The sequence below is a fragment of the Balaenoptera acutorostrata genome, chromosome 11 (genome assembly GCF_949987535.1).
Source record: "Balaenoptera acutorostrata chromosome 11, mBalAcu1.1, whole genome shotgun sequence".
NCBI lineage: Eukaryota > Metazoa > Chordata > Mammalia > Artiodactyla > Balaenopteridae > Balaenoptera > Balaenoptera acutorostrata.
The window spans coordinates 14,038,330-14,066,066 of NC_080074.1; the positions used below are offsets into that span (position 1 = coordinate 14,038,330).

Below are 27,737 nucleotides of genomic sequence, written 5' to 3' on the forward strand. Positions count from 1 at the left end.
CATCATGGCTCTGCAGCACCTTAAATGTGGCTAGGTCAAATGGAGATGTGCTGTTAATATAAGGTACCCTCTGGATTTTGATGATGTAGAATGAGGAAAAGAGTGTAAAATATCTCATTAATATTTTGTATTGACTACGTGTTAAAATGCTAATATTTTAGACATGCTAAGTTGACCAAAATGTATCATTAAAATTAACTTCTCTTATTTACTTTTACCTTTTTGAAAGTAGGTATGGAAAACAGGATGAGTTTTGTAGGAGTAGCTATTATCTTATCCAAGGAAGCATATTGGTTCTTCATGGGAGAATCATTTCCTGGTACTAAGTATTGAAGTAGAATTTGTTTCATGGGGCAGTCCCTTTTTAAAGAAAGGAAGTTGTCCCCTTATAAAGAGCAGTAACGTATTGAATAATTGCTGAGCACATTTCTTTTTTTCCTCCTGGCAGATGTTAGGATGTTCTTTCCTTTGTATAGTACTCCCTTTGCTGATATGCACCACCTTGAGGCTGGACCAGGGCACAGTCATATTTATTAATTCCCTCTCCTCCTTTATATGGACTGAATGTCTGTGTCCCCCTAAAATCTGTATATTGAATTCTAACCCCCAGTGTGATGATGGTTTTGGGAGGTGATTAGGTCATGAGGGTGGAACCCCCATGAATGGGATCAGTGCCCTTATAAAAGAGACCCCAGAGAGCCCCCTCACCTTTTCCACCATGTGAGGACACAAGGAGAAGATGGCCACCTGTGAACCAGGATGCACCCAGACACGGTCCTCACCAGACACAGTATCTACCAGCACCTTGGTCTTGGGCTTCCCAGTCTCCAGAACAGCGAGAAATGAATGTGTGCTGTTTAAGCCACCCAATCGATGATATTTTTGCTATAGCAGCCCAGATGGACTAAGATGCCCTTCTGCATGCTTTGTGGATGTCACAGCAAGGAGGCAGTAGTGTCTGTGGTGTCTTTAGAATTTGATTGGTCAGGCAGCTAAAATTCAACTAATTCATTTTTATGTTCTTAATACTACTGTAGTATCTCATGTTGTTGTGTAATTGTATTTGGGTTTCATTTGATCTCCCTTGATCCTTGCGACAACCCTTAATGCTTGATATTGCCATGGGCCTTCACAAAAAGAGATGGGAGGTTCTGAGGTATTGAATGACTTTCTGAGATCCTACAGCCTATGTGCAAAGCCCAGGTCCTGATGCCTGGTTCTCTTATAAATGCTGTGAGGTCTGTGTGAAATTCACGTTGTGCCTTGGGGGTTGTTTTTGAAAACATGATTAGAAACAAAACAGGCAAAACTCGCAGGCTGCAGGTAGCGTGTCCTAACTGCAGAGTTTTGGGGAAATGGGTGGTTGAAAACTGGGTTCATGACCCTAGGGAGACCTCTGCCCTTGATGTGGGCCATCACAGTGGTTCCGAGGTAAAAGGACCTGTTTCCCTGGAGCAGGAGAATTTGACTTCCCAGCGGGATCATGACCAAGTAAGTTGGCGGGGATGGACCCTTCGAGACCTTAAAACACAGTGAACTCCACGTCGTTCGTGTTTGTTTCAAAGCATATTGCATGTGGCTCTTAACTCTTGCAGTTCACATGATCAGTTTTTAAACAGTGCCTCCCAGGCCAAATGCCATTCTCCGAATGAAAAAAGAGATCACGAGTGCCAGTTCGACAGCCGAAGCTACAGGTTCATCTGCAGGAGGGAGAGGCTTTGGGGCCTGATGTGCAGAGGAGGAGGTGGAGGAAGGAAGAGACTGCTGGTAGGCCTTTAGGAGGGATGCTCCAGGTCCAATGCCTCTTGTGTGCTCTTCCTCCGGGGGCAGAGAAAGGAGAGAGAGCTACCGAAGTGAACTTTGCAAGGGACCTCAGACGTAACAAAGGGTTTCTAAGGGGTACACCATTGCTGCAGGGACCTACTTGAGGTGCTGTGTGGATTTTGTTTCTCATATTACAGATGGTGTACAGTCAGACAGCTAGCTGGCAGACTTTTGTTTAAAAGGGCTTTGGGAACAATACAAGTGACAGCAAGGTGCCTGCTTGCCGAGGCTCTCCCAGCACCTTCATCCGTTCATTTAAGGAATGCCTCCTATGTGTCTGGGTACGCATTGAATATAAAGCAGTCATGGACTTTGCCCAGGTGGAGATGACAGTCTAATGGGTGAGGCAGCCATTCAACGAGTAGTCAAATAATTGGATAATTCCAAAATTTGATGAGTCCTGATGAGGAAACACCCAGGGCGTGGTGATAAAGTGAAGTGGGCTGGGGAGGAGGATACTTAGGCCTAGGAGTGTCCGAGAAGACCTCTCTGAGGTGGTAGCTTTCAAGATCTAGACTTGAAGAGATGCAGCCAGATCTAGACTTGCCAGCAGTGCAGCCCTAGAGATAGTTAGAAGTTAGCCAAGCAAGTCTCTGTCGGCGTGGCAGAGAGTTTAGGATTTGAGAGCTGGGGGAGACACTGAATGATTTCAAGCATGATCAGAGGTAGGAGGTTGCTGCAGGAAGCACACATGGGAGATGATGGTGGCTTTGATTCATATCGTGGCAGGAAAACGGGAGAGAAATGGGTGTGTTATGGGAAAGAGTACATGTTTTAAAGGTGAAAAGGGCAGGATGGGAGGATGCGTGGACTTGACAAGATGAGAGGGGTAAGTGAGGCATTGAGAATGGCTCCCAGGTATCTGGCCTGAGCGATGGAGTAGATAATGTTGCCCTTTATGCAGGTGGGAAAGATCTAGAGAGGGACGGGTTTGGAAGGGAAATCAGGAGTTGAGGTCTGAGGCATGTGCAGTAGAGGAAGATCATGATACATGTCAATCTGGAGGTCAAGGAGAGGCTAGGGTTAGAGATACAAAGGTGGGAGTCATCAGCCTAGAGATTGTTTTACAAGCCATTGGAATGGGGGATATCACCTGTGTAGAGAAACAAAGATGCATCCCCAACTGATTCCTGGAACACTCCTGGAATTTACCATCCTGAAAAGAAGAGGTTTGGGGAGAAAAGGCATATATGAAATAAATATCTCAGGGACTTCCTTGGTGGTTCAGTGGTTAAGAATCTGCCTGCCAATGCAGGGGCCACGGGTTCGGGTCCTGGTCCGGGAAGATCCCACATGCCATGGAGCAACTAAGTCCGTGCGCCACAACTACCGAGCCTGCACTCTAGAGCCCGTGAGCCACAACTACTGAGCCTGCATGCCACAGCTACTGAAGCCCATGCGCCTAGAGCCTGTGCTCCGCAACAAGAGGAGCCACCGCAATGAGAAGCCCGCGCACCGCAACGAAGAGTAGGCCCTGCTCGCCGCAACTAGAGAAAGTCCGTGTGCAGCAACGAAGACCCAACGCAGCCCCCCCCGCCAAAAAAAAAGAAAAAAAAAAATCTCAGAGGATAGGAGAGTGAGTTTACCAGAGAAAGAATAGTAGCATTTCTGAGCAGGTGACCGCCCATTTGAAACCAGAGATGATTAAAGGGAACGAATCTGCCTGCCCGAGAGCATGATTTCATACCCTAACATTTGGTTTCCCACGGAAAGCCGTGGAGAACAAGCATAGTTGTGTCCGTTCATTTGAAGCATCAGATTTCTCCAGGCTAGTACGGTTGGAAAAAAGGAGGGCCAAGGGGGGTGTGAGTCCTTGCAGAGGGAAGTTATAATCATAAACCAAGGCATCTGAGCCGAATAAGTGAAGATGTAAGGAAAATCTAGACCTGGATGAATAGTAATGAAGAAAGCCAGTGGATTGAGATCCATGAAGACAGCGAAGCATTTGTTTAAGGGCAGCCTGGGGAGGCGACCAGAGGGGGCTGGGCGGCCACTCATGTTGACATTTGCTATCTCGGAGGTTGTTCTAGAATGTGAACCTGGCCCACGTGAAGTGGCAGATATTGTGAATTGGCTACTTGCATCACGGTATTAAGGTGGAGAGGAGTGGTGAGAACTAAAGTCTTCCAAGAATGAGAGGCGTGACCAGGACTTACCTGCTTAATGACTGAGTAGGACCGAGAGCCCATGGTGGTGCCTTGGAGGAACAGTGGTCTTCCTGCGGGGGAGGGGCAGAAGATTCAGTAGCGACAGCTGGAAGCCAGGAGGGTGGAGACCCACTTCCTAGTCCTTAGATATGTGGACTAAGAATGCCACCTCAGCCACTGCAGCTGCCCCCCGATGGTGCACTTTGAGGAGCCTCAGGATGGGAAAGAACAGGCCCTAGATAGCTAAGGTGCATTTCAAAGGAATGATTTCAGTGAGCCCAGACTCTTGCATCTTCCCATACACAGAAAAGCGCTAAATTCATTAACTTGAGATGTCTGGTTTTCTTTAATTAACAGGAACCTTTTGATGTTCCAGCTACCTGGTTTTTGTTGCAAAACTCCTATATATCCTGGCTCCTCCCATACCTCTTCAGAGCAAACTGAAAGGCTGCCTCCAGGGTTTGAAGTCCTCAGAAAGTCCACCGAATAAAACAGAATTCTTAACTTGTAGGGTGTGCATTTTTTTTTTTTCCAGTTGTTGTGTGTTTGCCTCGAGAGAGTAGTGGAAAGGCTTTTCCCTTGGGAAAGCAGTGGTCCAGAGGACAGCTATGCATTCCCTTCAAAGCTGGAGGTAGAATGAAGTGAGGGGAAGTTGAGGATAAAGAGGAATGTGTGGGGTCACACAGTGGAAGTTCCACAGGATTTCATCGTTGGACTTGGGAGGAAAGAGTGGGCTGGAGGTTGTGTGACAGGAGTAGTTTGTATGATAATGAACATCCAGGGAGGCTGCTGGCTCTCACTGAGAGGTTCAGGCCTTGACCCACTCAGTACATATTTATTGATCACCTCCTTGTGTGCTAGATGCTGTGCTGGCAACAAACAAGCAGCAGTGGCCGGAATGGACGAGGTGCCTGCCCTTGAAGTATCTGCTCTGACTGGGGAGGTTCAGACTCGTCATCACTCGTGTGTCCTGTAGCAAAGAACTCTTTTCCTGTTTTTTTTTTCCAGAAAATACTAGAATTTGAATCCCAGGGTTTCCAACAACTAAATCAGTGTCCTTAGCTTCTCTTAGTGTCGATTTTCCCTTCTGTAAAATGGGTGTGGTGGTGCCTCTGTGGGTGGTGTTGGTGTTGCTCAGTTATTATTCAAATGTGCAGGAATTGCTTTTGCCAGGAGGTCAGGGTGGGTCATCAGAGCTACCGTCAGTCCATAAGATGCTTGTGTTTAATTAGAAAAAGGCACTTTTCCTTCTAGAAACTCTGCTTCCATCAGAAGGAGAACTGTTGTAGTAAATATGCAATCGAAGAAGTCCAGGAAGTGAATGGTGCACCCTCCTGCACTGGCTTGTCCCTGCAGGGTGAGGTGAGGGGAGAGGCTAGCTTTGGGTATTAACCAGTTATTTACTAAGTGCTTGAGCACAGGCCTCTCCAACAGTAATGTGCCCTCCAATCACTTAGGCTCTTGTTAAAATGCAGATTTTGATTCATTGGGGCCGGGGTGGGGCCGATATTCTGCAGTGGCTGCTGGTTCAGAGACCACACTTTGGGTTGAGATGGCTACGTGTAAACCTTTGTCTTAAATGCCCCTGGAAGACGTGGATCCTTTGCCCTTAGGGGTTTTGGTCTGATGTGGAGAGATTAATGCACAGGAAATGATTAGAAAACAATTAAGTGATCAGGAATGCGCTCTTGACACCTGTTGGGGTTTAGAAACAAAGAGAAGGAATGCCTCTAGGTCTGGACTTGCCAGAAAGGTTTCACAGAAGCAGTAGGACTTGAAATTCCTCCTGAGGTCCAGCAGAGGAGGAAGGACATTGCAGGACAGTTGGGGTATGTGTGAGAGGATGGCTTGGGTATAGACATGAGGTGGGGATGTCATACCAGCAATAATACAAATAATGATAACAGCCAAGCTAACATCGGTAGAGGTTCTATCTGCTGTAGAACCTGTTTTATAAGCTCTTTGCTCTCTTGGTACAGGGGTGACAATGTTATGACTCTCAGGATTCAGCCACTCTTTTAGTTACAAATATCGGTGGCCTAAGTCTGTTACTTGTCCTAGGATCAGTTTGGGGTCCTAAGTGATTCTGATGGGTTTGGCCATTGTGTTCTTTAGACTTTGTTATTTTTGGAGGTTACTTAGATTTTTATTCCCTCTTCATGTGCAGTGTTTCTGGACAATCCACATGTCTTGAACACCCATGAAAAATCATTTCTAACATCCATGATGCTAATTAAAAGACAGCCTCTGGTGGTCTCATTTTTTGTTTGTTTGTTTGTTTTACAACAGAAACTAACACAGTATTGTGAAGCAGCTATACTACAATAAAGATCTATTAAAAGAAAAAAGAAAAAAAGACAGCCTCTGGTGTTGAGCAGAGATGGCTGAACATAGCAGTGTTTGGAATGTGGGCCTCTGACTGGGGTCTTTCAGGTGGTAACCAGCAACCCCTCGAGGGTATACTCCCAACTAGGATCCTACATATGTTAACTCACTGCCCCCAGCATGTAAGGTAAAAGTAACACGTATATACTACAGTGTCTGCACTGAGGTGTTTTGAATTGAAAGCAATATAACAAGAAGACATAGTGATTTAAGCTTTTAAATATTTTTAAATGATAAAAGGAATGCATACTCCTTATATAATATTTAGGAAAAGTATATGTTCATATATATTGAAATTATCCATATGCTATACCCAGAGATAACTTTCAACACTTATACCTTTTTCATATCTATAGCTACGTAGGTATTATATGTTTATATACAATTTATTACATTGGATTGAAGGATACTTGCAATCACATTTTATGTTTAAGTTTGAATCCTACCTTTTGTGGCTTAACAACTCATGAGAATTTTTCTGGCTCATACAGTGTACTTCATAGATGTGAATTTCATTGGTTAAGACAAATGGGAGAAGACAGATGGAGTAGATATTTAGGAGGAGAAATTGACCAGCTTGGCTAAGGAATTGGGTGTTGGATTTGAGGGAGGGCCATTTAGAGATGACTCTTAGACACCTGGATTAATAGGTGAGGCCTTCTCCCTTTCCCCAGGCAAGAACAGTTTAGAGACTGGTTTTCTAGTTAATGCATCAACATTTGCACATGCTTGGGATGTAATTTCCAGCCCACCTCGGGTTTCTTCCTTGCTTTCTTCTTCTTATGTTGATTCCTATATTAACTTCCTGGAGGAACTTCTGATATAAATTGAGATTTTTCTTTAAAATGTGTTTCTAGTGCACAGAGGTGTCATTTAAAAGTCAAATTCATGAAGGAATATTTTTTACCTGCTGGGTTTAATTTCAGATGCCAGTGTTATCATAAAAGGCAAACCACCCTAGACTGTTTTAAAACTTTGTACAGATTGTGCCAGTTGAAATTAACTTCTGCAGATGGAGAGAGGAAAGGAGGAAAATAAGTGTTGTAAAGAGTCTTTTTTTTTTAATTTTGAATTTTATTTATTTTTTTATACAGCAGGTACTTATTAGTCATCAGTTTTATACACATCAGTGTATACATGTCAATCCCAGTCGCCCAATTCATCACACCACCACCCCCACCCCACCGCCGCTTTCCCCTCTTGGTGTCCATATGTTTGTTCTCTACATCTGTGTCTCTATTTCTGCCCTGCAAACCGGTTCGTCTGTACCATTTTTCTAGGCTCCACATATATGCGTTAATATATGATATTTGTTTTTCTCTTTCTGACTTACTTCACTCTGTATGACAGTCTCTAGATCCATCCACGTCTCAACAAATGACCCAATTTTGTTCCTTTTTATGGCTGAGTAATATTCCATTGTATATATGTGCCACATCTTCCTTATCCATTCGTCTGTCGATGGGCATTTAGGTTGCTTCCATGACCTGGCTATTGTAAATAGTGCTGCAATGAACATTGGGGTGCATGTGTCTTTTTGAATTATGGTTTTCTCTGGGTATATGCCCAGTAGTGCGATTGCTGGATCGATCATATGGTAATTCTATTTTTAGTTTTTTAAGGAACCTCCATACTGTTCTCCATAGTTGCTGTATCAATTTACATTCTCACCAACAGTGCAAGAGGGTTCCCTTTTCTCCACACCCTCTCCAGCATTTGTTGTTTGTAGATTTTCTGATGAAACCCATTCTGACTGGTGTGAGGTGGTACCTCACTGTAGTTTTGACTTGCATTTCTCTAATAATTAGTGATGTTGAGCAGCTTTTCATGTGTTTCTTGGCCATCTGTATGTCTTCTTTGGAGAAATGTCTATTTAGGTCTTCTACCCATTTTTGGATTGAGTTGTTTGTTTTTTTAATATCGGGCTGCAGGAGCTGTTTATATATTTTGGAGATTAATCCTTTGCCCATTGATTCGCTTGCAAATATTTTCTCCCATTCTGAGGGTTGTCTTTTCGTCTTGTATATGGTTTCCTTTGCTGTGCAAAAGCTTTGAAGTTTCATTAGGTCCCATTTGTTTATTTTTGTTTTTATTTCCATTACTTTAGGAGGTGGATCAAAAAACATCTTGCTGTGATTTATGTCAGAGTGTTCTTCCTATGTTTCCCTCTAAGAGTTTTATAGTATTTGGTCTTACATTTAGGTCTCAAATCCATTTTGAGTTTATTTTTGTGTATGATGTTAGGGAGTGTTCTAATTTCATTCTTTTACATGTAGCTGTCCACTTTTTCCAGCACCACTTATTGAGGAGACTCTCTTTTCTCCATTGTATATCCTTGTCTCCTTTATCATAGATTAGTTGACCATAGGTGCGTGGGTTTATCTCTGGGCTTTCTATCTTGTTCCATTGATCTATGTTTCTGTTTTTGTGCCAGTACCGTATTGTCTTGATTACTGTAGCTTTGTAGTATAGTCTGAAGTCAGGGAGTCTGATTCCTCCTGCTCCGTTTTTTTCCTTCAAAACTGCTTCGGCTATTCGGAGTCTTTTGTGTCTCCATTCAATTTTAAGATTTTTTTGTTCTAGTTCTGTAAAAAATGTCATTGGTAATTTGATAGGGATTGCATTGAATCTGTAGATTGCTTTGGGTAGTATAGTCATTTTCACAATATTGATTCGTCCAATCGAAGAACATTGTATATCTCTCCATCTGTTGATATCATCTTTAATTTCTTTCATCAGTATCTTATAGTTTCCTGCATACAGGTCTTTTGTCTCCCTAGGTAGGTTTATTCCTAGGTATTTTTTTCTTTTTGTTGCAATGGTAAATGGGGGTGTTTCCTTAATTTCTCTTTCAGATTTTTCATCATTAGTGTATAGGAATGCAAGAGATTTCTGTGCATTAATTTTGTATCCTGCAACTTTACCAAATTCATTGATTAGCTCTAGTAGTTTTCTGGTGACACTTTAAGGATTCTCTATGTATAGTATCATGTCATCCGCAAACAGTGACAGTTTTACTTCTTCTTTTCCAATTTGTATTCCTTTTATTTCTTTTTCTTCTCTGATTGCCATGGCTAGGACTTGCAAAACGATGTTGAATAATAGTGGCGAGAGTGGACATCCTTATGTTGTTCCTGATCTTAGAGGAAATGCTTTCAGTTTTTCACCATTGAGAATGATATTTGCTGTGGGTTTGTTGTATATGACCTTTATTATATTGAGGTAGGTTATCTCTATGCCCACGTTCTGGAGAGTTTTTATCATAAATGGGTGTTGAATTCTGTCAGAAGCTTTTTCTGCATCTATTGAGATGATCCTATGGTTTTTATTCTTCAGTTTGTGAATATGGTGTATCACATTGATTGATTTGCATATATTGAAGAATCCTTGAATCCCTGGGATAAATCCCCCTTGATCATGGTGTATGATCCTTTTAATGTGCTGTTGGATTCTGTTTGCTAGTATTTTTTTTTTTTAATAAATTTATTTATTTATTTTTGGCTGTGTTGGGTCTTCGTTTCTGTGCGAGGGCTTTCTCTAGTTGCGGCGAGCGGGGGCCACTCTTCATCGCAGTGCGCGGACCTCTCACTATCGCGGCCTCTCTTGTTGCGGAGCAGGGGCTCCAGACGCGCAGGCTCAGGAATTGTGGCTCACGGGCCCAGTTGCTCCGCAGCATGTGGGATCTCCCAGACCAGGGCTCGAACCCGTGTCCCCTGCATTGGCAGGCGGATGGATTCTCAACCACTGCGCCACCAGGGAAGCCCTGTTTGCTAGTATTTTGTTGAGGATTTTTGCATCTATATTCATCAGTGATATGGGTCTGTAATTTTCTTTTTTTGTAGTATCTTTGTCTGGTTTTGGTATCAGGGTGATGGTGGCCTCATAGAATGAGTTTGGGAGTGTTCCTTCCTCCACAATTTTTTGGAAGAGTTTGAGAAGGTTGGGTGTTAGCTCTTCTCTAAATGTTTGATGGAATTCACCTGTGAAGCCATCTGGTCCTGGACTTTTGTTTGTTGGAAGATTTTTAATCATTTTCAATTTCATTACTTGTGATCAGTCTGTTCATATTTTCTATTTCTTCCTGGTTCAGTCTTGGAAGGTTATACCTTTCTAAGAATTTGTCCGTTTCTTCCAGGTCGTCCATTTTATTGGCATAGAGTTGCTTGTAGTAGTCTCTTAGGATGCTTTGTATTTCTGTGCTGTCTGTTGTAACCTCTCCTTTTTCATTTCTAATTTTATTGATTTGAGTCCTCTCCCTCTTTTTCTTGATGAGTCTGGCTAATGGTTTATCAATTTTGTTTATCTTCTCAAAGAAGCAGCTTTTAGTTTTATTGATCTTTGCTATTGTTTTCTTTGTTTCTATTTCATTTATTTCTGCTCTGATCTTTATGATTTCTTTCCTTCTGCTAACTTTGGGTTTTGTTTGTTCTTCTTTCTCTACTTCGTTTAGGTGTAAGGTTAGATTATTTATTTGAGATTTTTCTTGTTTCTTGAGGTAAGCTTGTATAGCTATAAACTTCCTTCTTCGAACTGATTTTGCTGCATCCCATAGGTTTTGGATCGTCGTGTTTTCATTGTCATTTGTCTCCAGGTATTTTTTGATTTCCTCTTTGATTTCTTCAGTGATCTCTTGGTCATTTAGTAACGTATTGTTTAGCCTCCATTTGTTTGTGTTTTTTACATTTTTCCCCCTGTAATTCATTTCTAATCTCATAGTGTTGTGGTCAGAAAAGATGCTTGATATGATTTCAATTTTCTTAAATTTACTGAGGCTTGATTTGTGACCCAAGATGTGATCTATCCTGGAGAATGTTCCATGTGCACTTGAGAAGAAAGTGTGTAATCTGCTGTTTTTGGATGGAATGTCCTATAAATATCAATTAAATCTATCTGGTCTATTGTGTCATTTAAAGCTTCTGTTTCTTTATTTATTTTCATTTTGGATGATCTGTCCGTTGATGTAAGTGAGGTGTTAAAGTCCCCCACTATTATTGTGTTACTATCGATTTCCTTTTTTATAGCTGTTAGCAGTTGCCTTATGTATTGAGGTGCTCCCATGTTGGGTGCATATATATTTATAATTGTTATATCTTCTTCTTGGATTGATCCCCTGACCATTATGTAGTGTCCTTCCTTGTCTCTTGTAACATTCTTTATTTTAAAGTCTATTTTATCTGATATGAGTATTGCTACTCCAACTTTCTTTTGATTTCCATTTGCATGAAATATCTTTTTCCATCCCCTCACTTTCAGTCTGAATGTGTCCCTGGGTCTGAAGTGGGTCTCTTGTAGACAGCATATATATGGGTCTTGTTTTTGTATCCATTCAGAAAGCCTGTGTCTTTTGGTTGGAGCATTTAATCCATTCATGTTTAAGGTAATTATAGATATGTATGTTCCTATCACCATTTTCTTAATTGTTTTGGGTTTGTTTTTGTAGGTCCTTTTCTTCTCTTGTTTTTCCCACTTAGAGAAGTTCTTTTAGCATTTGTTGTAGAGGTGGTTTGGTGGTGCTGAATTCTGTTTGCTTTTGCTTGTCTGTAAAGCTTTTGATTTCTCCATCGAATCTGAATGAGATCCTTGAGGGGTAGAGTAATCTTGGTTGTAGGTTCTTCCCTTTCATCACTTTAAGTATATCATGCCACTCCCTTTTGGCTTGTAGAGTTTCTGCTGAGAAATCAGCTGTTAACCTTATGGGAGTTCCCTTGTATGTTATTTGTTGTTTTTCCCTTGCTGCTTTTAATAGTTTTTCTTTGTCTTTAATTTTTGTGAATTTGATTACTATGTGTCTTGGCGTGTTTCTCCTTGGGTTTATCCTGTATGGGGCTCTCTGCGCTTCCTGGACTTTGGTGGCTATTTCCTTTCCCATGTTAGGGAAGTTTTCGACTATAATCTCTTCAGATATTTTCTCGGGTCCTTTCTCTCTCTCTTCTCCTTATGGGACCCCTATAATGCGAATGTTGTTGTGTTTATTGTTGTCCCAGAGGTCTCTTAGGCTGTCTTCATTTCTTTTCATTCTTTTTTCTTTATTTTGTTCCTCAGCAGTGAATTCTACCATTCTGTCTTCCAGGTCACTTATCCGTTCTTCTGCCTCAGTTATTCTGCTATTGATTCCTTCTAGTGTAGTTTTCATTTCAGTTATTGTATTGTTAATCTCTGTTTGTTTGTTCTTTAATTCTTCTAGGTCTTTGTTAAACATTTCTTGCATCTTCTTGATCTTTGCCTCCATTCTTTTTCTGAGGTGCTGGATCATCTTCACTATCATTATTCTGAATTCTTTTTCTGGAAGGTTGCCTATCTCCACTTCATTTAGTTGTTTTTCTGGGGTTTTCTCTTGTTCCTTCATCTGGTACATAGCCCTCTGCCTTTTCATCTTGTCTATCTTTCTGTGAATGTGGTTTTTGTTCCACAGGCTGCAGGATTGTAGTTCTTCTTGCTTCTGCTGTCTGTTGTAAAGAGTCTTAAAAAGTGTTATTTATATATTAATGCCATTTGAGTTCTGCTCCATATATGTTCCTACTTTCCCCTAAATTATAAATTCTTCTGTAGCTTTTCCAATTATATTTCTGTGTATTGCACTTTTTTTTTTTTCCTTTGGAATGGGAGCAAACAATGGTGATATGTTTGACCCTAGGAAAGCAAATGATAAGATTTAGTATGAACGATTTAGTTTCCATCAGAAGGAAAATGCCCCCCGGCAAAGCTGTTAGAATGAATTACTTAAGGAGAACAGAGCCTGAGGTGTCTCTGCCCTAGGTGTGTGTAACCTTTGGTCAGTTAATCCATCTTTCTGGGCCTTGGTTTTCTAATCTATAAAATGGGGAGGAAAAAATAGCACCTATCTCATAGGCTATTTTGAGAATCAAACAAGTAAAAAAACACTGGAAGGTGCTTGACACATAATAAGTGCTACTTACTGCTAGTTGCCTTTACCATAATTAAGTGAACTGTGGGGGAAAAAAAAGTGATTTTAGTGTAATGGTACCTACCACCTGAAGGAAGATTAAATAGGTGGGTCTTTCAGGTTTAAAATACCCATGTGCCATGTCAGTCAAGACCTATTTGTTGAAATCTATTTTCTACCAAACCGTGTTGGGACGGGGGAGGGTGGGAATGGCGAGAGATTGAAAAACATAAGTAAGCCTGCTCTTTGGTGTTCTGGAAGGATGGTGAGGTCACCTCTGCCTTGTGCTTGATCATCTTTGCTAGTCACTTATTCTAGGGCGCTCTCATTTAAGGCACATACCATCTCCCACTACAGAGCGCAGTGCTTATGTTATAGATGGAGAAAATGAAGCTTCCCCAGAGCTTGTAACTAGCCAAGGTTACAGCTAGTCAAGTGTGGCAGCTGGATTTGCATCTAGATCTTTCGAACTGCACAGCCTCTCCTCACAACACTCCCTCTTCCTGAGAGATCACCAGCATTGCTGTGCTTCTCATTCTTAGTGACTAGCGGAGTTTGTGTGTAGGGTTTGATTCCCATACTTCAGAACGGAAAACTTCCCTAGGGGAACTTCTCAAGTCCACAGTCTTTGTTTAAAGGGATTTTGCTTTTTCGGGTTTTACTTTCTCGCCCACACCCTCCAGCCCTGTGGTCTTTGATCTATTTCCAAAGAGGGCCATTTAGAGAATCCCGTCAGAGTGGTCACAGAGGAAAGCTTAGCCTTGACAGCTGAGGTTGGCTCCGTTGGGCGTTTATTGCCGGCAAGTTGCCGAACACAGATTCCTGAAGCTTGAGAGGGTTGCCTCTGGTTAGAATCTGATTCCGTTCATTTGTTCGACAGACAGTTATCAGGCCCTGCAGGTGACAGGCGGTAGGCTAAGTCTTAGTGAATACAAGGTGAGTCAGACGGGGCACCTACCTTCTGGAAACACCAAGGCTGGTGCGGAAGGAAGACACTTAAACCAGACCATTGTCACATAGGGTTTAAGGGTTACGGCAGAGGGAAGGACACATCCAAGGGGACATTTAGACCAGCTCTTTGGTGGTCATCCCTTCCTCAGGAATCTGCAGCCTTTTGTACCTGTCTGCCGTGGCAGTTCTGCTCTGTGAAGGGGGCTCCACGTGGACTTTTCTCTCCACCTCCAGCCACTGTGATGTCTGTGTTAGGAGCTGGGAGGACATGAGATTGTATGGTCTGTTGGTTTTTAAATTTTTTTGTAAGTCACACACCTTCCTGGTCAGGTACTCAGATGAAAGATCATTCGCCCTCTGCTCGGTCTGGATTGACCTTCTGCCTCGTCTTTGAACCTGTCTCAGCCAGCCTTCTGCGTGGTCCATGATCGTCCCTCTGCAGGCTGGTTGTAGGTTGTCTGTCTGCTCCTCTCCGGTCTCTGCATGTTTGAATTGTTTCATGCTTTTACTGGACATCTTCTGTGAAAGGGTGGAAGCTATTAAGACAGTCCCTGTGGAGTGTTTCTAGGTTTTCCACCGTGATTGAGACGTAGCCTCCCGCCCATGACGTTGGGGCCTCTCCGGTCTCCTTTCCCTTGAGTGTGTTGTCTGTTAGCCTTGCCCGCCTTCCGCAGTTCTCTCTGCCGGGAACACAGGAACCGTTTTGCCCTCTTGACTAAACATGGATGGGTCGGCACCTTCATCTGTCCTCCCATAGAGGTCTGTGCAAATCTCAGTCATCACATTCTTGGGGTTCCTGTGGATGTTTTATGTTGGTCTTTCTTATTAGACGGTGTTCTTTAATAAATTTTTTTTTAAATTTTATTTATTTATTATTTTCGGCTGTGTTGGGTCTTCGTTTCTGCGCGAGGGCTTTCTCTAGTTGTGGCAAGCGGGGGCCACTCTTCGTCGCGATGCGCGGGCCTCTCACTGTCGCCGCCTCTCTTTTTGCGGAGCACAGGCTCCAGATGCGCAGGCTCAGTAGTTGTGGCTCACGGGCCCAGCTGCTCCGCGGCATGTGGGATCTTCCCAGACCAGGGCTTGAACCCGTGTCCCCTGCATTGGCAGGCAGATTCTCGACCACTGTGCCACCAGGGAAGCCCCAAAGACGGTGTTCTTTAAAGCCAACCCTTACTCTGGTCATTTTTGAAAACACAGTACCTGGTTAGTGCTTGGCACATATAAGATACTAACTAGGTGCTCTTTTAATAAGTGTTTATTAGTCCAGGCTTCAAAACTCACCTACACTATAAAATATATGCGTGTATGTATGCATGTGAGAGAGAGAGAGATCTGTTATAGTTTGTATCATCCTGCATTTGTCTTTTTTGTAAAGAACTCTCTCAGTTTGCGTAGACTGCAAGACTGCAGCATCACCTCTTGGGATGAAAGGTTAGCAGGAAATTGTAGATGAGTCGAACCACTCAGGATCTGCAGGATATTTCTCTTTTGCAATCTGCATCCATTGACAGTGCTAAGAACTCAGCCCTTCCTCTTTGCTCTTTCTTTCAGAAAGTATTATGAGGGAGGCCGAGGACTCCACGCTCCGGGCAGAGAAACGGCACTGGGATTAGGGATTGCCACTTCTGAGAGGATGCTGGGAATCTGCAGAGGGAGACGGAAATTCCTGGCTGCCTCGTTGACTCTGCTCTGCATCCCAGCCATCACCTGGCTTTACCTGTTTGCTGGGAGCTTTGAAGGTAAGAAGGAAGCTTTCCCACAGGGAGAGGGATGGAGGGAAGAAGGAACACTGGCAGTCCCAGAGTCCTAGGAAGAACCTCCAAGTCTTCTAATCCCAGCTTCTCATTCTGTAGAACAATGGAACCTTGATGCCCGATCACAGGAAAAGACTTGCCTAGGTTTACAGAGGGAATTAGAGGGAGTTAGTAATGGGAGGAGAAAAAGCTAAATACGAAAGCAAAAATAAGGCGCCCCTGGATGCAGCAGCGTGGCGGAGGTTACACAAACGTCAGATAGCAGCTGTGCAGGCTGATCGCCCTGTCGATAAAGGGGAAAAGGTTGGGTCCTGGGGGGATTACTTAGCTATTTGTGGAGTAAGATGTTTCATTTGTTCTTTCATCTATTCATTCACTTATCTGCACATTCAGCATTTTGCTACTGTTTAACATCTATGCTGAACCAGGTACTGGGAGTCTGGTGATAACAGATCTGGACCTTCCGAGTGCAATGGAGGAGACAGGTTAACACGTGATCTCTGTTCATTGCTGTACGTGATACTCTGTTAAGATAAGGCAAGCCCAGGGCGCTGCGGGAGAGGGTGATTGAGGCTGTCAGGCGGGCTGGGTACAGAAGATGCGCCGTGATGCTGACCTGCTGAGTACAGGAGCTCAGCAAGGAGTCGCCTTCCCCAAACAAATAACAAACGCTCATCCCTGCCGCGTTCCCGAAATCCACAGAAAAGACGAGCCTCACATCCTTCCAGCCAGCAGTTTCAAATGCAGTGCAGTGTTCTGAGTATCAAAGATGGTTTTCTAAGCTTCGGGGAGGGAAGGAGTGGCAGTGTTGAAGAGCACACTTTCTGTTTATTTACCCCAATACTTGAGTTAAAAAAATATATATATATCTCAAGTGAAAATCTGTCTCCAGGAAGTCACTACTGTGTTTTGTTTTTTTTTTTTTTAGAAATTCACGTTCTTTTATTTATTTATTTTTGGCTGTGTTGGGTCTTCGTTTCTGTGCGAGGGCTTTCTCCAGTTGCGGCAAGCGGGGGCCACTCTTCATCACGGTGCGCGGGCCTCTCACTGTCGCGGCCTCTCTTGTTGCGGAGCACAGGCTCCAGACGCGCAGGCTCAGTAATTGTGGCTCACGGGCCCAGTTGCTCCGTGGCATGTGGGATCTTCCCAGACCAGGGCTCGAACCCGTGTGCCCTGCATTGGCAGGCAGATTCTCAACCACTGCGCCACCAGGGAAGCCCTGTGTTTTTTTTTAAACATTTCCTTTATGCATAATTTTATTGACAGCTCAAGGCTACCTTTTAATTAGGAGTTCACTGCCTGAGGTTTGTCCTGAGTTCGCTAGGCTGAATATAAACGAGGTGGAACTCTGTGCCTGCATAGCAGGGAAGGGCCCAGGGCCACACCCCTGTCCCTTTCCTGCCCCAGACATCCCTGGAGTAGTAGAGCTTTCATCTAAGCAGCTAGATAGATTATGCATGGCAGTGGATGGTTAATTTTTGGCAAAGAGATCAGAGGGAGGAAGGTGAGTTGGTTTTGGCGCTGGAAGAGGTAGAAGGAAGCATTCTCCAGGGATGATGGAAGAGACTCTATGAAAGAAGGCCAAGAGCATCGGTGCTGGCACAGGTTTAATACACTAAACACTGACTTTGCCAGTATAACTATAATAATAATAGCATAACAACAATAACAATAATGATGATAACAGTATACACCACAATATTCTGAGCATTTCTACATGCCTGGCGTTGTTGTAAGGACTTGACACCTGTTAACTCTTCCTCCACAATAATCCTATGTGGTGGGGACAGATGAGGAGGGCAAGGAAGATCAGCTTCAGTGACGTGCCCAAGGGCCCAAAGCCAGGCAAGATGTGGCCTGGATTATTGGACTTGAGAGCTGTAATACCATGTTGTGGATTGGGCTTCGGTGAGGGTAGACTTTGGTGGGGGGCGGCGGGGGGCTGCTGACAAAGTGTCACATGATGTTTTTGGTTGTGTGTGAGGGAAATTGTACAATTTTGAGTTTTCACTCATTGGTAGAAACCCAACATCAAATAATTTTAGCAAAAAGGCAATTTGGGGACTAATAAAAGTAGTAAGTTCAAAGGTAGGGCTAGCTTCAGGCAGGGTTGGATCCAGGGGCTCCAGTGATATTTTTGTAGCTCTGTCTCTCTACTTTCCTTTGCTCTACTTTTCTCTGCTATGGTTTCTTTTCAAGAGTAGCTTTTCCTACACAGTGAAAGCTTTGGCTTACAACTTATCCTTACCAGTCCCTTGTAGAAAAAGGACTTCCTCCCCCTAATTCTCCAACATTACCTCTGATTGGATTGCCTCTGGTCACTTGTGGTCTGGAGAGCATTCACTGTGGTTGGGGGGAGGCTGGTGAGGGCAGCCCTGAGCCCTGTGCCTATTTCTGGTCACAGGGTAGAGAAGAGTTCCCTGAAGCATGTGGAGGGAAACTGGGGAGGGGTGGCCCCCAAAGGTAAATGGTGCAGTTCCCCAAAGAGGAGAAACTAGGAGTTGATCTGGGTTCTGGAGAATTCATACCTGGCTGTGCTTACTGATGGGCTGATATCGACTTGAAGGTCGCTTTACAGCATCATGCTCTCTGGTCCAGCCCTGGCCGATAGAGGGACTGTGCTCCTTGACTTTGAATGATTTTATTAGGCTGGCAGATAGATTGCATTAAATAGGGGCTGGATGACGTGGGTACATTAACAGAAGCATTCTAGCTAGAAGGATGAAGGTGACGGATTTCTTTTACTGGGCCCAGTTAGTCCACTGGTCTGCTGCATTTATTTCTGGATGCTACACTTTAAGAACAATCTAGACAGGTCAGCACATTTAGGAGAATATAGGTGAATGACCGTGTCAACTCAAACCTTGTTTCATACGAAATAGTGGAAAAAATGGGGCTGTTTGCCTTGGAGAAGCAAAGGCTCCAGGTGTACAGGATCAGCTTCAGCCAACAGTCAAAGGGCCGTCACCTGAAAGAGATTAGGCTTCCTCTGATGGCCCCTGAATCTATGGAGGGACGTGGCAGGGAGCCAGATGTCAAGCTCATCATAATAAGGGTCATTCTGTCCACTGCTGGGACGAGCTGCCCTGGGAGGGAGCGATGAGAGGTGTGCAAAGGGAAGTGTGAGCATCAGGGGCAATTGCACAGGGTGATCTGCCTGACCAGTCCTGACCCAGAGAGCTTGAGACTAGAAAAGGCTGAGTGTTTATCCAGAGACAAAGGTTTCCTCCTCGGAGTTCCTGCTGGTTGCCCCAGGCGTCGGTGGTACACTTCCAAAAGAGCCTGCAGAGATATTCTTTTCTCTGTAGTTAAACATAACAACTTTTCAGTCCACTTACTGACACCCTTGAGTTTTCTGTTTCAAGGCAGGTGGAGCCATAAATAAGGGACAGAGCAGCTGCCTGGATTCATGGTAATGCTATTCAGGCTTTTTGACCTGTTTAATTTCAATGGGTCATCTCCTGAGAGCAGAGTCTAGAACTCTCCCTGAGATATGGAAGCTCTTAGCATAAGGTTCTGGAGTCAGATTACACGCAGAAGCACGATATATTGAGAGAGCACTGGCTGGGGTCAGGGTCTCAGGCTCTAAAATCAACTCAGCCAGAGTAGTTGGTGATTTGGGGCATGATCACGCCTCTCTCTTTATCTCTTCCAGTTTGAAATGATGTTGTAGAAATGAAGCTCACCTATTGGTGCACTAACATTCTACATGCTTATGATTCTAAGCATTGGGTGTGAATGAATTGGAAATGAGCAGAATCTTCTCCAATTAATGGGAAATAGGACAGGAGGAGGGAATAGGCTTACTGTGATTTGCTCGGGAGTGTGGATCCAGGATCAGTGCATAGAAGTTATGACGAAGCAGGACCGTTCTCAGTGTAAGAAAGAACGGCTGTTCTGACACATCTGCTGGGCGTTGTAGTGCACCTGCACCGTCTGGGAAAGCACTGAGATCCCCCTTCCCAGAGCTGTTTGTCAAAGGCCAAGTGACCATTGGTTGAGGATGCTAATCAGGGGATTTTTTTGCTGGTGCTTTAATCCCGAAGTTCCTAAATGCTACTGACTTCATTTCTTCCCACACCCTCCTTTGTTCCTCTGCCATCTCCATTAACATCCCCAGCTACCCAGGCTCCAGGCGCTAAGCCTTCATTCTCTTCCTTCTTCATTCCCTCCATCGCTTGGTTGCCATATCCTGTTGGATCTGATCTTGACCTCTTGCCTCTGTGTCTCCTGTTTCCTCCCTTTCAGCACCTCTGGTGCCCTGACTCAGCTGTCGGCGTGCATCCTCTGGCATCAGGACCGATGTGGCAGCCATCCTCGTCTGCCCTCTGGCCCCATCTCCTCGCACCCTCCTCACATTCCCCATCCAGCCACACTAGACTTCCTTGACGCTGGTGTGCACTGCCCTTGGTCCTTTGGACTTTGCACATGTTGTTCCTTCCCCTCCTGTCTTTGCCTGCCTGACTTTAGATCCTCCTGTCTCAGCTTAAACATGATTGCTCCTCACCCTTAACTCGCTGGCTTCCTCAGCTACCCCGTCCTGACACCCACCCCGCCCCCCCCCCGCCCCCCCCCCCGCCAACTCCTCATCCTTTCCCCTCCCTCATACTCAGGGCACTTCGTTTTTCTTGTTTTTGTAATTGCTGTCTTCACGACTGACTACAGGCATCCGGAGGGAAGTGGTTCACTCTGTTCATCCTTCCATCTCTAGCACCTACTACGTGCCGGGAGAACTGTTTGTTGAATGAGTGAATGAGCGAAGGAATGTGCACTCTTGTGGCTTTAAGTGCTGACAGCTCTCTTCATTGCTTCCTGGATTAACTCCAGACTCCTTATCATGGCTCTGGGGTCTTTCACAGGCTTTCTCCCTTAGCTTATAATTTCCGTCTTCACTCAGGTGAGGGTCCCTCATCCAACACCCTGAGAAAACGCCTTCATTTTTGCTCTTTGTTCTTTCTGCCTAGAATACAGTTCTCTTTTTCCACAACCCTTCCTCCCAACCTGCACCTTTTCAGTGCCCATACTCAGTGTCATTTTCCTCTAATGTCTGATCCTATACGGAAACTTCTCTGACAGCACTCACCGAGGGATATTTTGCTTGTTTGGTGTCTTTCTAACCACTTGCCTGTGAGATTCCTGAGACAAGAGACTGTTTTACTCATCATCACATTCGCACAGTCTGAGCCTCGCTCTGGTGGGTTCTTAGTAAATGCTGGCTGGAAAGGATTCCGCTTCTAAGGGCAGCAGGAGCCAGTGGTGGACAAGGGCTCTTCCTGGTGCTCTGAGGATCTCTGATTTTGAGACCTCAGGATTTGGTGCCAGGAACCTCACCTGCCTTCTGGTTGGGATGTTAATTCTGGGACTTGACTAGTTCTGCTCAAACACCCCTCCACTTGCATTTAGAGCATGTCTCTTATTTTCTGCCAGAATCGCCTTTTCTCATGGGCATGAGAAGTTTTGTTTGTGGGGTGTGGTTCTTTCTTTTCTGCCCATCAAGGAGATGGCGTTCAGCTGCTATTGAGTTAGCAGCAGGTGGAAAAGGGTGCTTTTCAGTGGTTCAGAAAATTGTTCACACGTTGCCCTCCGATCATATATAACCAGCTCGGCGCAGACGCTTCGCAGACGCTTCCTGTGGTCAGGGAGGTAGGCCAGCGAGGGTGTGGGTGTCATTTAAAAGCAAATGTCTTCAGAGGCCACAACGTCCAGAACATTTAAAAGCAGTGTCATGAACAGGCACAGGATTTTAATTCCTAGCCGATTTCAGCCCGCACCTGCGTTTTGCCGTTCCTGGACCCTCTTCACTGTTCATGCGCTTCTTATCAACACAAACTCCTCCTGAAATGAATGGCTTGAGAGTCGTCACTATAAATTTCAACAGGAAGAAATGAGGTCCTGACATTTGACCATTTTGAAGAGTTGCAGTGAGAACCAGCGTTGTAAGTTAAAGCGTTTTCTTTGTTTTATCGTCACGGGATCACGGGGCACGTGAACAGAGGAGTAGGGGAGATGCGGGCTTGACCGAACATGACTGATTTCCCAACCCTGCATCCCCTCTCCTCATCCGTCAGCCCAGACACGGTGCCGGGGGGTTTGTGAATTCAGACCGTGCAAGGTGCTAGCGGGTAATGTGCTGAAGGTTTCATTAGCCCCTGAGGCTAGGCTGTGTGGCAGCTTTGATGGCAGCCGAGCTATTTTGCCTTCCTGCCAATGGCCCTGATGTATGACTTAATACGGGTATTAACCGTAGAAAGATGTTATGGGGTATAAGAACATAGGATGCTGAATGCGAAATGAGATGGAAAGGGTAATATAAAAGTCATATTGATTTTTTTTTTTTTTAATAGATCAGAAACGAAGGGCTTTCCTAGCCAGAGCTTAATAGCATCCGTGCCGGGCCTAAGCAAAAGCCTATAACGGATGAGAATGTGCAAGTGAGACGCTTCGAGTGGTGCCCCGCCACAGGGAACCGTGGGGCTGCGTGTGTCTGTGGTTCTTGCCTTGGGCAAAAAGGCATCTCTTCAAGGTCTTGGAATCTGAGAGGGCAGGGGAAGTCTATCACGATTTTATTTGGTTGTGAGACGGTTGCTAAGGTAACCTCTACTTTTCTTACACCCAGCTTTTGATCTTAAAATCATATCGGTGATCCTGCTGGGGTGGAGATAAACGACCCTGATGTGTCAGTTGGCTGCATCTCCTGGAAGAGCTCATGGCAAGAGTCTTAGACCAGGAGTCAGGAAAACTGGTTGCCACTAATCCCAGCAGCTACCTTGTATTAGTTTCCAGTGGCTGCTGGAGCCAATTACCACGAATGTAGTGGCTTTACAAAGCACAAATTTATTATCTTAACAGTTTCAGAAGTCAGAAATCTAAAATGAGTCTCACTGGGCTAAAGCCAAGATGCTGCCAGGGCTGGTTTCTTCTGGAGACCCCCAGGGGAGAATTCATCTCCCGGCCTTTTTCATTTTCTAAAGGCTGCCGTTTTCCTTGGCTTGTGGCCCCTTCCTCCATCTCCAAGGCCAGAAGAGTAGCATCTTCAAATTACTCTTTCTGACTGTGACCTCTGCCTCTGTGGTCACATCTCCTTCTCTGATTGTGACCTTCCTGCCTCCGTCTTACAAGGACCCTTGTGATTACATTGAGCCCAGCTGGATAATCCAGGATAATTGTCCCATCTCAAAATCGTTAAATTATCACACCTGCCAAGTCCCTTTTGCCAGGTAAGGTAACATAGTCACAGGTTGTGGGGATTAGGATGTGGACATGTTTGGGGAACCATTATTTGGTCCTCCATACCCCTCCCCCCAAGTCCTATGCTCCTGCATCCCCTCCATCTTGTTATTGTTCTTTAGAGGCAAAGTAAAGTGGTGGTGTACCATCTGCTTTCTCATATGGACATCTTATCCTGCTCCAGGAGTTTTGGCTTCAGTAATTTTGATTTGATACATGAATATCTAGCAGGACTTAGTGCTCATGAAAAAGGCATTGTATTCAGACATGTTTGCCTGTTCAAACAATTTTGGATTATAATACGTTGCCTATAATAGGTGCTTCATCGGTAACCAGTGATAGGTTAAGGTTATCTGAAATGAAAGGCCCAGAACTTCTGCTCTTTGGGGGTTCTGGTCTGAAAGTGATTTCATTTATTTTTTAGTTTCAGATACCAACTTAACAAAAGGAGGGGGATTTCATCAACCTGTTGATGGTTAAGGAGGTCCATTAATTTTAAGTAAATGAGAGCCACGTGTGTAACTACTTGGAAGACTCTTTGGTGTTATCAGCCCAACCTATCAGTTCTGTCCCCAGCCATCTACCAGAGAGAAATGTGTCTACATTAGCACAAAAGACGTGTAAGAGCACGTTCACATCGGTGTGTGTGAAATGCCTGTCCACAGTGAAAATAAGCACATAAATAGTGGCATATTTATATCATGAAGTACAGCAGAGCCATGAAAATCTACTCACAGATAATACTGCACAAAAGAAGACAGACACAAAAGAATAAATACTGTATGATTTCAATTATATGGGCAAACAGTAATCTAGGGGTGGAGATGAGACTGGGACAGGCCAAAAAGAAGACTTTGGGGCACTGGCAGTAATTGAATTTACTTTTTAACCTGTGTGATTATACAGGTGTGTTCACTTTGTGACAGTTCATCCAGTTTTTCATTTATGATTTGTTTACTTTCCTGTATGTGTTTTATTTATTTATTTTTTAACCTATGCAGGTCTTGAATAAGTACCTGAATTTGAAGAGCTGGTGTGGGTCTTGCATTCTTTTCAGATGAGAGGGATTTTATTAACCTTTGGGATTTAAGAATCTATGTCACTGTTTTAACTTTGAAATTCAAATGCTTTTTAAGCATGGGACTTTTCTTTGGGGATAGATGTTTAACATTTCTATGTCACCACATTTCCATTTTTTCTAACTTCTGTACCTCACCATTTGGACATGTATTCCCCCTGTGAGGGTCTGATCACAGCTCTGACTTTAAGATCGGAAATTTGCTCATAAAACCCTAATTCTGAAAGAGTGTTTTCATCAATTTGAAACAAGACCAGTATTCCTACCAGAACTCTGGCAATGACATAGCTCCAATTAATATTAAAATGATATTATTTCATAATATGGACACCAAACCACATTGGATAAACATTCCCATCTGCATGAGTCAATAGATATCTTCATAAAGCCGTGGTGCCTGGAAAAGAAAGAAAACTTTTATTGTATTGTAGGAGATAGGAAAACATGAAAAGGCTATGTACTATTTACACTATAACTATAATGGAAGCAGTAGCAATAATTTCTGTTTATTGCTTGTTAAACAGTAATTGGCTGCCTCTGGCCTGCAGGTGTGTTGGGTTTGGCCTGCCAACTGCCTTTACCGTTTGTGAATTCATTATTAACAGTTAAAAATTTGGAGATTGCACATAAAAATCATGATATCTGGCTTTCCTTAATAAAATGGAAATATCTAGCAAACTGGACCCTCATTTCACTATAGCACCCACTGGCTGGAGCTGAGTAGTAGCTGTACCTTTGCCCAGTGTGTGGATGCTCTGCTTTGTCATGGTCCCTGCCCTCCCTGGCTGTCCCCGTGTCATCCTGTGCTCAGAGCTGAACTGAGAGGAAAGAGCCCCTGGTCTTTGCTTACCTCACTTGCTGACCCTGGTCGGGCTCACGTTAACTTTTTTTTTTTTTTTTTAAACATCTTTATTGGAGTATAATTGCTTTACAATGGTGTGTTAGTTTCTGCTTTATAACAAAGTGTATCAACTATACATATACATATATCCACATATCTCCTCCCTCTTGTGTCTCCCTCCCACCCTCCCTATCCCACCCCTCTAGGTGGTCACAAAGCACCGAGCTGATCTCCCTGTGCTATGTGGCTGCTTCCCACTAGCTATTTTATATTTGGTAGTGTATATATGTCCATGCCACTCTCTCACTTCGTCCCCATTTACCCTTCACACTCCCCGTGTCCTCAAGTCCATTCTCTGCGTCTGCATCTTTATTCCTGTCCTGCGCCTAGGTTCTTCAAAACCTTTTTTTTTTTTTTTTTTTTAGATTCCATATATATGTGTTAGCATACGGTATTTGTTTTTCTCTCTCTGACGTGCTTCACTCTGTATGACAGACTCTAGTTCCATCCACCTCACTACAAATAACTCAATTTCATTTTTTTTTATGACTGAGTAATATTCCATTGTATATATGTGCCACACCTTCTTTATCCATTCATCTGTTGATGGACACTTAGGTTGCTTCCATGTCCTGGCTATTGTAAATAGAGCTGCAGGGAACATTGTGATACATGGCTCTTTTTGAATGATGGTTTTCTCAGGGTACATGCCCAGTAGTGGGATTGCTAGGTCGTATGGTAGTTCTGTTTTTAGTTTTTTAAGGAATCTCCATACTGTTCTCCATAGTGGCTGTATCAGTTTACATTCCCACCAACAGTGCAAGAGGGTTCCCTTTTCTCCATACCCTCTCCAGCATTTATTCTTTGTAGATTCTTTGATGATGGCCATTCTGACTGGTGTGAGGTGATAACCTCATTGTAGTTTTGATTTGCATTTCTCTAATGATTAGTGATGTTGAGCATTCTTTCATGTGTTTGTTGGCAATCTGTATACCTTCTTTGGAGAAATGTCTATTTAGGTCTTCTGCCCATTTTTGGACTGGGTTGTTTGTCTTTTGATACTGAGCTGCATGAGCTGCCTGTATATTTGGAGAGTAATCCTTTGTCAGTTGCTTCATTTGCAAATATGTTCTCCCATTCTGAGGGTTGTCTTTTCGTCTGGTTTATGGTTTCCTTTGCTGTGCAAAAGCTTCATTAGGTCCCATTTGTTTATTTTTGTCTTTATTTCCATTACGCTAGGAGGTGGGTCAAAAAGGATCTTGCTGTGATTTATGTCATAGAATGTTCTGCCTATGTTTTCCTCTAAGAGTTTTATAGTGTCTGGCCTTACATTTAGGTCTCTAATCCATTTTGAGTTTATTTTTGTGTATGGTGTTAGGGAGTGTTCTAATTTCATTCTTTTACATGGAGCTGTCCAGTTTTCCCAGCACCACTTATTGAAGAGGCTGTCTTTTCACCATTATACATTCTAACCTTCTTTATCAAAGATAAGGTGACCATATGTGTGTGGGTTCATCTCTGGGCTTTCTATCCTGTTCCATTGATCTATATTTCTGTTTTTGTGCCAGTACCATACTGGCTTGATTACTGTAGCTTTGTAGTATAGTGTGAAGTCAGGGAGTCTGATTCCTCCAGCTCCGTTTTTCTTTCTCAAGATTGCTTTGGCTATTCGGGGTCTTTTGTGTTTCCATACAAATTGTGAAATATTTTGTTCTAGTTCTGTGAAAAATGCCCTTGGTAACTTGATAGGGATTGCACTGAATCTGTAGATTGCTTTGGGTAGTAGAGTCATTTTCACAGTATTGATTCTTGCAATCCAAGAACATGGTATATGTCTCTCCATCTGTTGGTATCATCTTTAATTTCTTTCATCAGTGTCTTATAGTTTTCTGCATACAGGTCTTTTGTCTCCTTAGGTAGGTTTATTCCTAGGTATTTTATTCTTTTTGTTGCAATGGTAAATGGGAGTGTTTCCTTAATTTCTCTTTCAGATTTTTCATCATTAATGTATAGGAATGCAAGGGATTTCTGTGCATTAATTTTATATCCTGCTACTTTACCAAATTCATTGATTAGTAGCTTTCTGGTAGCATCTTTGGGATTCTCTATGTAGAGTATCATGTCATCTGCAAACAGTGACAGTTTTACTTCTTCTTTTCTGTTTTGGATTCCTTTTATTTCTTTTTGTTCTCTGATTGCTGTGGCTAAAACTTCCAAAACTATGTTGAATTAATAGTGGTGAGAGTGGACGACCTTGTCTTGTTCCTGACCTTAGTGGAAATGGTTTCAGTTTTTCACCATTGAGAACAGTGTTGGCTGTGGGTTTGTCATATATGGCCTTATTATGTTGAGGTAAGTTCCCTCTATGCCTACTTTCTAGAGGGTTTTTATCATAAATGGGTGTTGAATTTTGTCAAAAGCCTTTTCTGCATCTATTGAGATGATCATATGGTTTTTATCCTTCAATTTGTTAATGGTTTATCACATTGATGGATTTGCGTATATTGAAGAATCCTTGCAGTTCTGGGATAAACCCCACTTGATCATGGTGTATGATCCTTTTATTGTGCTGTTGGAATCTGTTTGCTAATATTTTGTTGAGGATTTTTACATCTGTGTTCATCAG

The 27,737-nt window shown here is 43.4% G+C and overlaps 1 protein-coding gene across 4 annotated transcripts in view; it reads left to right on the forward strand.

Moving 5' to 3' along the window:
- Positions 1-27,737, forward strand: part of LARGE1 (LARGE xylosyl- and glucuronyltransferase 1) — a 604,481-nt gene that overhangs the window by 136,062 nt on the left and 440,682 nt on the right. For all 4 annotated transcript variants that reach the window (XM_007165714.3, XM_057556600.1, XM_057556598.1 and 1 more), the window contains exon 2: positions 15,763-15,950. In XM_007165714.3, coding sequence (XP_007165776.2) covers positions 15,845-15,950 — 106 coding nt within the window. In that variant the 5' untranslated portion in view covers positions 15,763-15,844. The remainder of the gene's footprint in view (positions 1-15,762; positions 15,951-27,737) is intronic.